General features: G+C 40.9%; 1 protein-coding gene across 3 annotated transcripts in view; it reads right to left on the bottom strand.

Moving 5' to 3' along the window:
• Window positions 1–12,724, bottom strand: part of OSBPL9 (oxysterol binding protein like 9) — a 128,816-nt gene that overhangs the window by 7,552 nt on the left and 108,540 nt on the right. For all 3 annotated transcript variants that reach the window (XM_015411975.1, XM_015411976.1, XM_015411977.1), the window contains 11 exons: window positions 10,060–10,219; window positions 8,475–8,587; window positions 8,075–8,193; window positions 7,558–7,643; window positions 7,019–7,193; window positions 5,860–5,944; window positions 5,540–5,650; window positions 2,800–2,863; window positions 2,570–2,710; window positions 2,310–2,388; window positions 867–958 (listed from right to left, as the gene is read on the bottom strand). In XM_015411975.1, the coding sequence (XP_015267461.1) occupies window positions 867–958; window positions 2,310–2,388; window positions 2,570–2,710; window positions 2,800–2,863; window positions 5,540–5,650; window positions 5,860–5,944; window positions 7,019–7,193; window positions 7,558–7,643; window positions 8,075–8,193; window positions 8,475–8,587; window positions 10,060–10,219 (1,225 nt within the window). The remainder of the gene's footprint in view (window positions 1–866; window positions 959–2,309; window positions 2,389–2,569; window positions 2,711–2,799; window positions 2,864–5,539; window positions 5,651–5,859; window positions 5,945–7,018; window positions 7,194–7,557; window positions 7,644–8,074; window positions 8,194–8,474; window positions 8,588–10,059; window positions 10,220–12,724) is intronic.

The raw sequence follows: 12,724 nt of genomic DNA, 5'->3' as shown, positions 1-12,724 counted from the left end.
TCCCTCTCCTTATCCAGCTGGGACCCAGGAATGGAGGTAGAGGCCAGAGAACTGGGTAGGTTTAGCTCAGAGACCATGCTATCGTGGGGCTGGGAGGTAGAAAGGTCTGCCTTCGACGCCTTCCCCAAAACTGAAAGTGAAAAGCTCTCCTCTGCCATAAGACAGCCCCTTCAGAGAATAAACTGGACTCCTTCCCCTAAAACCGAAAGTGAAAAGGGCTCTCCTATGCCACAAAGCAGGCCGTTTGGAGAATAAATTGTTTAGGCCTTACAGAAGTTCTGGAGGTATGGGAGGTCGTGGCTGTGCCTGGTGCAGTCTCCTTGCTGAAACCAGCCCTTTTGGTGGTTTAGGGGCTGTGCAGAGGGCTGAGGCGCTCTGGTGTGGCTGCCACCGGCATGTCACACCCCTGTGTGGGGAAGTTTCTGGCCCTAGGGCTGGAGATCCCACTGCAGTGCCTGACTGGAAACTGCTGTGGTGAGAGGGTAATCCCTGGCACGGTTAGCTCCCTGTTTATCTCTGCCACGAAGATGTGGAGCAGAAGCCCTTCCTGCTCCCTGCAATTGTCTCCAACCTTCTGTCTTCTGAACCAGTGACTTGTGAAAACGTTCTTTAAGGTAAGCTGGTTAATGGGATCGCTGTGCTTTGAAAAGCACTGCTAAAGACATCTTGCTGCTAGACAGGGCAGAAGAAACTGGAGAGTTCTGGGATAAGCCTCTCCCCTCTGAGACTGCAAAGATGACGACCCTGCCTGCAGAGAGGAGGAGCTCCTATAGACTGCCCCACCCCTAGGACCACTGGAGAATTCTAAGAGAATACAAGTAGACGGAATTAGTGGGACAGCCAGAAAAAGAGCTTGAAGTTCTTACCAGCGGGATTCATATTCTTCTTGATCTTCAAGCTTTCTTACTTTCTTCTTAATTATAGGCATTTTCTTGGTATCTATAAAGACTACATTCTCCTAGAGGAAGAAGACATTTTACATTTTTAAACGTATGTTTACTTACATTTACAAAGTTACTACCTTGCTGGATCAGGGGAATGCTATAGACATAATTTTATCTTTATTTCAGTAAGGCTTTTGATAAAGTTTCACATAATATTCTTGTTGACAAATTGGTAAGATATGGTTTGGATCCTATGACTGTTAAGTGGATCTGTAACTGGTTGACAGATCGCGCCCAAAGAGTGCTTGTGAATGGTTCCTCATCCTCTTGGAGAGGAGTGACAAGTGGAGGGCCTCAAGGATCTGTCCTGAGACCTGTTTTGTTCAACATCTTTATGAATGAGTTGAAGGAAAAGAGGGAATGCTTACTGAATTTGCAGATGATACTAAATTGGGAGGGGTAACAAATATGGTAGAAGACAGTCAGAATGATTTTGGCAGGCTGGAAAACTAGGCTAAAACAAATAAAATGAATTTCAATGGGGATAAATGTAAAGTTCTGCATTTAGGTAGGAAAAATCAAATGCACAATTACAGGATGGGGGAGACTTGCCTTAGTAGTAAGTATGTGCGAAAAGGATCTAGGGGTCTTAGTATACCATACACTGAACATGAATCAGCAGTGTGATATGGTAGCTAAAAAGGCAAACGTGATTTGGGCTGTATCAACAGAAGTATAGTGTCCAGATGTCTTTTGGAGGTTTTCAAACAGAGGCTAGATGGCCATCAGACAGCAATGCTGATTTTGTGAACTTAGGGAGATCATGAGAGGGAGGGCAGGAAGGGTTGCATCAGTGCTTAGTTCTTGTGGCCCTTTCTTACACACCCAGGGAAATGCTGATTGCCACTTTGGGGTCAGGCAGTAATTTTTTTCCAGGCCAGTTTGGGCAGGGATTCTGGAGGTTTTTTGTCATCTTCTGGGCATGGAACAGGGGTCACTGGGTGTGTGAGTGGGGGAGAGGTATTTGTTAATTTCCTGCATTTTGCAGGGGGCTGGATTAGATGACCCTGGAGATCCCTTCCAACTCTTATGATTCTATGATTTATTCTTAATTTAATTTTGATTGGTATCAGAATTTGCTCCAAGACTTACTTAAACTAAATTTAGTGCAGCCCAATATGAATACCCCCCAGCAGTACAGGCTGCTTCATAGCAGTTATTAAGCCTGTTAAAACATTTTCAAACCAAACCAACCCCAATGGTTGTTTATTCTCTTCATTAAAGGTCTTCTAGCTGAAGCCTTAGTGATCACAGGAAAAATAGCTCTCCAATAACATCATTTTTGTTTACAGGAAATACACATGCATCAACATGCTGTAGCCTGTTCACCAAACCAAGTCAAAGAGGGGGAAATACGGCACTTACCCCTGTTGCATATTTTGCATACATGACACCATTCCACTCTCCTTCGACTGAGCAGAAGGATTTCTTGTCATTTGGAGAACTAGTCAAAAGAAAAAAAATTAAAAGCATCACTACCACTTTAGCCTAACTTAAAGCTTGTAACACATATTTGCCCAAAATTTTTTAGATCGTCCCCATCTGCTCCATCACCCCAGCCCTATATGTGATATTTTCTGCTGCAGCTTAAAATGAGTTTGAGTAAAATGCCGGAATATACTTACAAGATTTCTGCTGTAACTCTGTGCTTTTTCCCACCATAGAAAGGCTTTGTGTGGAAGATTATGTTAGCATTATAGCCTGTCTTGGAGCAGCTAATGTTGCATTCTCCTCCCAGCTCTATCCATGGCACTGTGAGAATAGATCTGTCAAGAGAACAGAAGACACTTCAAAGGCTATGGAAAGAAGCTCACCACACTTGCAAAAATACTGCATATTGTCAAGTTTCACTTGCCTCCCATAACCATTGGGGAAAGTCAGAATGTAGTGCTCATCATAGTCCAGGCATGACACACACCCTGCAAAAGAGAACAGGACACTATAAAAATCAGACGCCTCATCTTTTTAATAGAGGAATAATGCAGATGCCACAAAAGGCTGAAGTAAAAAACAACAGATCCCTCATCTCGTAAATAAATATAAGCTACAAGGGTATTTCTGCAGAAAAAGTAGGATTGTGGAATCAGAATCCAACACCCCAGTAAGGTCCTTGACATACAAACTAACAGCACCATCCTAAGTAAACTTACACCCTTTCAAGCTCATTTAGTTAACCAGACTTAGGTATAACTGTTATACCTAAGATGGTACTGTAAATTAAGCACTTTTTATGCTTTTGCTAGAAGTATTTTGTACCAATATTTTGAAGATTGCTTCATTAGGAACCAATAGCAAAAGAGAATTTTAGGATGAGGAATCATTCATGTTAACTGAGCATTCTCAGCTCTTCAAAATTTCAAGGCAAAGTCTCTTCCCCAGTGCTACTTTCCTGTGGGTCTTGTTCTTTTAAACTGGAAATACTAAGGATTGAATATATATACTCCACAGCACACAAACAAAACTGCTTTATACGGAGTCAGACCATAGTTCCATCAAAATCAGTACTGACTTAGGCAGAGGTCTTTCACATCACCTATTACCAGATCCTTTAACTAGAGAAATGGCAACCCACTTCAGTATCTTTGCCAAGAAAACCCCATGGACAGTAACAAAACGCTTAAGATATGATGCCGGAAGATGAACCCCTCAGGTTGGAAGGTGTCCAATATGCTACTGCGGAAGAGCAGATGGCAAGTACAAGTAACCCCAGAAAGAGAAAATACAACAGCGGCCACAGGATTGGAAAAGGTCAGTATACATTCCAATCCCAAAGAAGGGCAATGCGAAGGAATGTTCAAACTATCACACAATTGCACTCATTTCACATGCTAGCAAGGCCATGCTCAAGATCCTAGAAGCTAGGCTTCAGCAGTACGCGGATAGAGAACTGCCAGAAGTATACGCTGGGTTTCGAAGAGGTAGAGGGACTAGAGATCAAATTGCCAACATTCGCTGGATTATGGAGAAAGCAAGAGAGTACCAGAAAAAGATCTACTTTTGCTTCATTGACTATGCTAAAGCCTTTGACTGTGTGGATCACAACAAACTATGGCAGGTCCTTAAAGAGATGGGCGTACCAGACCACCTCACATGTCTCTTGAGAAACCTGTATAAGGGTCAAGAAGCGACAGTTAGAACAAGATATGGAACAACTGATTGGTTTAGCATAGGAAAAGGAGTACGACAAGGATGTATATTGTCCTCTTGCTTATTTAATATATATGCAGAGTACATCATGCGAAATGCCAGCCTGGATGATTCAGAAGCTGGAATTAAGATTGTTGGGAAAAACATCAACAACCTCAGATATGCAGACGATACCACGCTAATGGCAGAAAGTGAAGAGGACCTAAAGAGCCTCTTGCTCAGAGTAAAAGTGGAGAGCGCAAAGGTTGGCTTGAAACTCAACATCAAAAAAACCAAGATCATGGCATACGGCCCCATCACTCCTTGGCAAATAGAAGGGGAAGTCGTGGAAGACAGCATAATAAAAAGTAGAGACATCACCCTGCCAACAAAAGTCCGCATGGTCAAAGCAATGGTATTCCCAGTAGTACTGTATGGCTGCAAGAGTTAGACTACAAGGAAGGCCGAGCGCCGAAGAATAGATTCTTTTGAATTATGGTGCTGGAGAAGACTCTTGAGAGTCCCCTGGACTGCAAGGAGATCAAATCGGTCAATCCTAAAAGAAATCCACCCTGACTGTTCCCTGGAAGGCCAGATAATGAAACTGAAGCTCAAATACTTTGGCCACCAAATGAGAAGGGAGCACTCACTGGAGAAGACCCTGATGCTGGGAAAGATCGAAGGTCAAAGAAGAAGGGGACGGCAAAAGATGAGATGGTTAGTATTATCGAGGCAACGAACATGAAATTAAGCAAACTCCGGAGCACGACAGAAGACAGGAGGGCCTGGTATGAGGTGGTCTATGGGGTCGCAAAGAGTCGGACTCGACTGTGCGACTGAACAACAAAAACCAAGGACTGAACCTGGACCTTCTGCATGCCAAGCACTATCACTGAGCCACAGCACCCTTCCTCATAACACACCTTCACATCTTATTTATTTTGCCATTAAGTCAAAATAAAGCCACTGCTTGTCTCTGCATTGTAATCCTGGACCTCCTTGGTGATCTTCCACCCAAATACTAACTAGGGCCAACCCAGTTTAGCTTCCAAGACTCGGCTATCCGGATCAGGGCACATCATTAGTTAACTCAGTTGGTGCCTTCTTGACTTAAAGTCAATAGGCAAAGAAGGAGCCAGTAAAGCCTGGATGCTCCCCTACCCCCCAATCTGGGTAATAAAATCATCGTGTCCTATCTAAACGTTATATCCTCTGAGGAAGGCAGCAGCAACATGGCCGACTTCTTGGATGGGAAGAGAGAAGAGTGATAAAAAAAATAGGAAATAACTAGAAATGAAGAAGAGAACAAGCCACAAGCCACATATAGGGTATAGAACTTGCACCCTACTAACATTTCCAATGTATTTTCAAAATATAGCTGCAATTGTTATGGCTATACCTTGGTACAAACACTTTTACTGTTCTAGAATGAAGAGGAAGCAAATAACTTACATGTCTCTGGGACGTACCTTGACCTATATTATGAACACCAATAGACATCCCCAGGAACTTTGACTTGGTCCAGATGTGAGCATTGAATTGAATTTTTTTGCTAAAGCATTCTGCATAAAATGCTGAAACTTGAGAAGAAATAGATAAGTAGACTACAAAGCAAAGAATTCAACATAAAACATCCAAAATAAATACAGATATTTGCTTCCAAGGAAGAAATCTGTAGAAAAGCCAGAACTCACTTTCAAAATTAGTGAGCAAAGTTTACAGACAGAAAAGTAAGTACAATGCTCCTTAAAGACAAAAAACAAAAAACTCCAAACAATTAATAACATACTTGGAGGGTGGTGAGAAACTTGTTCTGCTACAAATGTTACACTGTTTTTGGTAATCCATGGAATTGGTCCATCTGAAACAGTCTCCTGCAAAAAAAAAAAAGTTCCAATTTGACGTGGCAGTCTTTTTACATGTGTACTACATGGTGTTTAGAGAGTATGGGACAGGATAAGTTTTAATACCATCCAAATACACATGACACTTAGAAATAATTTAATAAAATAGTTAAGTGCCACAAGCCTTCTTTTGTTTTTGCTATAAAAGACTAATCTAATAGGGTTTACAAAAAAAAATCATTATTTTTTGAGTTCGGGTATATTGAACTCCCAATATATCAGTATTTCCTGATATTCTCGAATCCCAATATGGTATTAGGATTCAGTAAATATTTGGGAAACCTGTTTTTTGGCTCATATGGGTATACCTATGGGAATAAAGGAGAATCAATCTGAGGGTATCTGGAAGGCCTGTTTTTTGAGGTAGAGGCACCACATTTGCAGCGTAGCTGCTGGTACCTCCAACCCCCCAAGTTTCGAAAAGATTGGACCGGGGGTCCAATTCTATGGGCCCCCAAAGAAAGTGCCCTGATCCTCCATTGGTTTCAATGGAGGAAAAAAGGCATTTAAAGGGACCACAACTACAATGCATACGACCCTCACTATCAGAATGAATGTGCTAGTTAGATACAATGCAGTTGGCTCCCAATTACAAAAATGGTGGAAAACTGTTCTCTGTATAGCAATCAACAAATGTACATTTACTGCATGAAAATCACAAGCTTGGAAAGATACTCTCAGAGGTTTAACTCTGAGATCAAAAATTAAAGTGTGTGTATGTGTGTGTGTGGGGGGGGGAACGACAACTGACTGAAAGAGACAAACACTCTTTGAGCCAGCCAGATTACTACTAACAAAGCTTCCAGGCAATTTGATGTTCTTAAAAAGATCCTACAGCCATCAACCTACTTGCAAAAGATGACATGGTGAGTGAATAGTGAACACATAAAACCACATATCAGAGGGTGCATGACTCAAGGCATCCGGAACTTAAAATGCTGTGAATTTTTTCTTGTCAGCATAATAGAAGTTGAAGAAAATCCTTCTGAGATGATTACAGAATACTTACTATCAAACACAAGTCATTTGGATAATTCTACTAACCATATTATCTTCTTGGTCAATATTTGTCAGCACCCAGTGACACCGAAAAATTTCTCCCAAAATGGGATTGTAAGGCTTTTTAGCAACAGAACCTTTTCTTCCTGCATGGAAAGCTGAAAGGTACCACTTCACCACTTGAACCATTCGGTCCTTTGGATCTTTTTGGTCACTGATACTAGAGAAAACACAAGAAATTAGTAAATCTTATTCTGAAACCAAACAAAATATGAAGTTTATTCTAGTATAAAACCAGGCTAATAACTGATTGGTGACTTAACTATACTCACAGAACATTGCCATTCCTACCTGAAAGATATTCTTTTTCATAAACAAGTAGAGGGTGAGATTTTCAGGACTGACAGTACATTTACAATGGTATAGCCCTATACTGCCAAAAATGACTTAATCCCACGAGCCAACAGGAAGATATGATGTATTTTGGATGAATGATAGAAATCTGATGGACTTCCCTGGGTTTGGATCAAATGCAAGTCAGTAGTAAGCAGACAATGCCAATATGTAATAAAAAGCCTGAATACCTCACAAATAAGTCAGGATGCGCAAAGAAGTCAGCATACATTTCTAAGAGAGATCTCCTTTCCAGAATAAAAGTTGGAAGAACTACCTGAAGAAACAAAATAGATGTTTTTAACAGACATGTAAATAAATAGTGTGTTCACAACTAGAGTGAAACATTATTTTACTTGAGTTAAAATAATGTTCTGTTCATACATACTGCTACCACCACTGAATACATTACTAGTATTATGGCAAATACCAGATAAAAAGCAGTTGCCTCTTGTAGGCTTTCTACCATAGGAGTTCTTTCTTATATAATCCATCCATCAACTAAGAAAAATTTAAAGAAGGAAAAGAAAAATGGTTTGGATCCTCTCTATCAAGGAAAACAAATTCAGTATCTCATAATGGAAACAATCTGGGAAGAGTCCAATATTCTTTATAAAAAGAGCTTTCATCTGGTATTTTCAGAATTTTTATATAACGGTTGAATTTATTCATTGTAAAAGTAATATACTCTGAAAGTTGAACAGTTACCTTCGTTAGGTCCATTCCCAGCCTGACTTGTGATAAAAGGTGCATGATGACACTCTTGTGTTCTTCTACTGACTCTCCTTCTGCATCATCATCTCTCTCATCATGCTGATCAAAAAGATCTAGAAAAATGAATCACATTCAGCAATGCTTTTGGAAATATTTAATAAACCATAAACCAATATACACATCTGAACTGGCATATAAAGATATTCTTGTCCATAGCTGATTGTTTTTAAAGTAGATGCAAATAGAGGTTAGAAGTTTTTCTTCTACTGCAACTTATACATATGCAAGTGGGTAAGCTGCCTTTTTCTGCGTGAAGTGTACTGAACAGCTTTGAAGTGTACTGAAATACGTACATGAAATATTTTTGGCATTGTATTGTATGTGAATCTCTTACCAGCATCATTTGTCCCATTAGACAAGGAAGAATTGAGGGATTCAGCTGTGTCTGGGCGTTTCATACTACTTCCTGTGCTGCTACGAGTTAGGACTGCACCTGACCCTGAAGAGCTGGAGAAAGATAGAGCTATTTTAATAAAACATATTTAGATATTTAAAGAATTCAGATAGGTAAGATTCACACTGAGGAGTAACAAAAGCATATGAATAAATTACAAAACCTGGAAAAAAACAAGTGCAGCTCCAAATAGTAGAATATGGACTTCTTCTCCCCACTAAGTTTGTTAGATAAGGTAGGGAATTTAGTGGCACAGCTTCTAACATCCCACAGGGGAAGACTGATTCCAAAGGAAGTGACCTTTTCCTGCCTGAGGTTTCTCTCCCTCTTCTCTGCCATCCAAGGGACAATTTTGGAGATACAGCAGAAGAACTGGGCAACCACCACCCAGGATGCAGAAGTGATGCATTCCTCCCGACACCTCATGGCCATTCTTACCTGGGTTTAACAACAGCATCCCATTCTTAAACCAACTGGCTTATTTTATTTATATTTTAGATTTGTAAACCACTCAGTCCCTGTGTACATAGGACTCTGGGCAATGTACAACAAAAATTAAAATCAAGTACCACAAGGTAAAATTCATAGATTCAATAAATACATTCAATAAATTCTTAAAATAGTGTATCAAGATGGCGTGATTAACCTGACCCTTAAAAATCCATTCTGGACTGTGTCGCCACCTCCCAGACGGGACACGAGGAGGGAAAGACGATAAAGATGGAGGAACAGGAGGGTGCCAACTATGACAGAAAAACCATTGCTGCCCTCAAACAAAAGCCCAGTGGAACATATCTGCCTTGCAGGGCCCTGGTGGTGTTTGGCAGAGTTCCAACAGGTCAGAGCCAGGACCGAAAAGACCCTGACTCTGGCCGAGGACAGCCGGGTATCTTTGGGGCTGAGGATCACCAGCAGGTTGTTCTCAGTGGAGTGTAATGCTCTCCTGGGGACATACCAGAGGAAGTGGTACCCAAGATATGTGGGCCCCAGACAACATGGATGCACATTCTGGCCTTGTGTTGCTGTCTGAAGGGGTTTCAGGGGCCAGTAACAACGTTTTGAATTTTTTCAATTGCCCTTTATCGCCATACTTCAGATGTGGAGCAGAGGCTAAGAGAATAATGGCTTGCCTACTATGCCAATCTAGCAAATTCGCAGCAGAGGTGAGAACTGAGGACTTACAACTCACACTCACTCCAGTTCTTATGAATGAAAATCCAATAGCTATTTAGGAGTGACAAGAGTTAGTGCATAGTTTCTACATGCATGTTGTAGGGTTAACTCCTATTCTGCAGTTTTATAACCCTGATTATGGATTTAACCTGATCAGTGGAATACTTCAGACCAAAAACTATTCTTGATATATTTTATTTTAGGGAAAAGACTTAGAAAATTGGCCAAAAATATAGTCCTTAACAATTTCTGCAACACATGATAATTCAAGAGATTCATAATTCAACAAGACACACAACTTTTCACAATTATTCTCAAGCAGAAATTGTGTGTAAGTTTTCCCATCACTTACTCTAAGCACCTCTTTGGGGATGAACTGCTCTGATAAAATTCATCAGCATCATAAAATTCATCTTCACTGCTGGAATAAGAGAAGTCTGGAACTGTATTAGGAGAATGGTTGACATGGCTCGGAGAAGTTAAACTGCTGCTTGGTGCCGACTGCCCACTGCCTATAAAGATTATACAAATTACAAAGAATATGTAATTTGTGAAAAGTTACATTCAGTGTAATTGAACATAAAGGAAATTGATCATTATTTGAAACAGCACCTGGGTATGCTCTTTGTGAACAAATACACCAGGAAAATGGTAAGAATTCAGCAGGTGACTGATTGCAACAGTCTTCCCTCCAGTTCCTGCTAACAACTCAAAACTCCCAAATTCAGATTAGAGTATGGGTCAAACAAGGTAAGATACAAAGAGATCTGTAAGTTGATCTTCCAAGCATTTTGAAAAAAGTAAACTACAGCCCCGTGTGGGACTAACAAGGATTGGAGGCACTTAAAGGGGAAGGGAAGTTGAATCCTTTCAACCCAGCATGGTTTGACCTATGGAAACTGAGCTTCCTGTACTGCTGGAAGGGGAAAACACAAAAAAGGACAGGGCCTGGGTCCCCCCCCCCCCCTTCAGGGCTTTCTTGCAGAGACTGGTTTCAGTAGGTGAAACCATGCAAAGGTTGAAGGATTGACATCCATACCCACCTGCAATAAGTAGGAGTGAACCAGACTGGGATCATCTAATTGTAATTTGGATTTGAAACACAATGAGAAAAATACTTTATCATTTGGCTTGTTAGACCACTCATGCTGGATTAGATTTATGAAGGCAAACAGCAAAGAAGTGTTGAACAGCTGCAAGACAGAGACCTTTATTTTCATAACAACATACAAGCTGTCACCAACAAAGCACTGATGACTACTTAGTTGCAGGGTCCCCAGCGGGATGCCCATGGGTGCCATGGCACCAACCAATGCCTTTCCTAGTGCCCACCAAGTGCTTTTATTTTATTAATTAATTAATTATTGGATTCATAACCCGCCCTCCCCAGAACGGAATGAGCCACGTATGCCAAGATTAAAACAATCATTTATACAATAAAGTGCAGGTGCTCTAGTTGTCGCAAAAGTCCTTAATAACCAAGTTTCAGGCAGCACTACCATCCCAGGGCCGTCTCGCTCCCCATTCCAATTGGTGGTGGGGGTGCGATGATGGTACAGTGGTGGTGAATGTGTAGGGCCAGGTGTGGCTTTTGCCCAGCAAGGCTTCTGATTGTTGTGCTGATATTTAAAAACTATGCTTTGGCAGCAGCCATTTAATCACTGGCTCTGCCTCCTGCAACAGCCATTTTGTGACTGTGTCCACCACACTGTGACACAATTCAAAAGGTGCTTGCAGGCTCTTAAAGGTTGGATACCTATAACTTATTTACTTGGAATTGCTATGAGAGATGTGGCCCTATAGAATGAATTATAGCAAATGGATACATAATTTGATACTCAGAAAGCCAAGTATAAAGCCACCAGTGTTGGTGTGAATAAAATGAACAAAATGAAAGGATTTTCTAAAGGACGGCTTAATTTGAAAGCAGATTATTCTTTCCTACAAGAGCACAACTGAGAATTCCAGTCGTACCTGTAGCAAAAGTAAACATTTTCATACACCACAATGTAACCTGAATACCTATGGGTTTAGTCTGTTCTGATATTTCAGAGAAAGAATTCAGAGAACCTCTCAGGCTTCCCTCTTGGGTGTTACTTTTGTAGGTTCCCATCATTTTAGAGTTGTCTATGTCCATGTAGTCAGCTTCTCTACCACCCACTCTGCAAGCCACCATATAATGCAATACAATCTGTATGTGATAAAGGTAGCTAAAAACTGTCCAGCTGCTCCCTGGTATATGTGCAAGTGTGATCCAACATCATAATGTGACCTTGCAATTAAGGATTTTAATGTAACCAGAAGTTTCTTAGAAGAGAAGGTGGATGCATAACCAGTGGATAGACAGCTGTTTAGGAACATCAGCTACAGTTTTCATTTAAGGTTGCCAGAAAAAGGCTGGCAACTAATGGGAGACTCACCAGCTTGGGAGGAGGGCCTTCTCACCAATGGCATATAGATGCGTGTGGACACAATGATGTCAATTCCAGCACAACTGGAAGTGACATTTTCATGTTTATGGCAATTCAGCCAAAACTGAATCGTTTAACCATCAAGTTTTCCTTTCTTTTTATTCTCTTAGTACCTCATTGATTAACAAATCTTGAAGAGCAGAAAAATTTTGTGTTCTTCATTTTTTGGATGCAAGGCATAAAAGGACTGAGACAAATTTTGCTACCACCAAAATAATCTTAGAATCATTATCTCTAAGCAAACAAAACAGAGGTACCAAAGTATAGGGAGGTGCCTGATACATACCAAGTGGCTTAATATAATAATATCCCTAATATTCTAAAAACAAACCCTACTCAAAACTGGTATTCAAGCAGAACACGAAGCAATGTGTTAATCTTATTAAGGCCACAACGGCAACCACAGAGTTTTAATCCAGATGCTAGAGTGTTGCTGGCAAAGCAATGATGTCACTTTCAGTTGTGCTGGAGGAGACACCACTGTGTCACTGGTGATCACCTGCCCTTTTTCTCCCACTGCCCAGCTGAGCAGTGCTGGGAGGTCTT

Source organism: Gekko japonicus, unplaced genomic scaffold (genome assembly GCF_001447785.1).
Source record: "Gekko japonicus isolate JY-2015 unplaced genomic scaffold, Gekko_japonicus_V1.1 scaffold664, whole genome shotgun sequence".
In the NCBI taxonomy this organism is placed as follows: domain Eukaryota; kingdom Metazoa; phylum Chordata; class Lepidosauria; order Squamata; family Gekkonidae; genus Gekko; species Gekko japonicus.
Note: the sequence above shows the minus strand (reverse complement) of the source record. Positions and strands in the feature narration are given on the sequence as shown.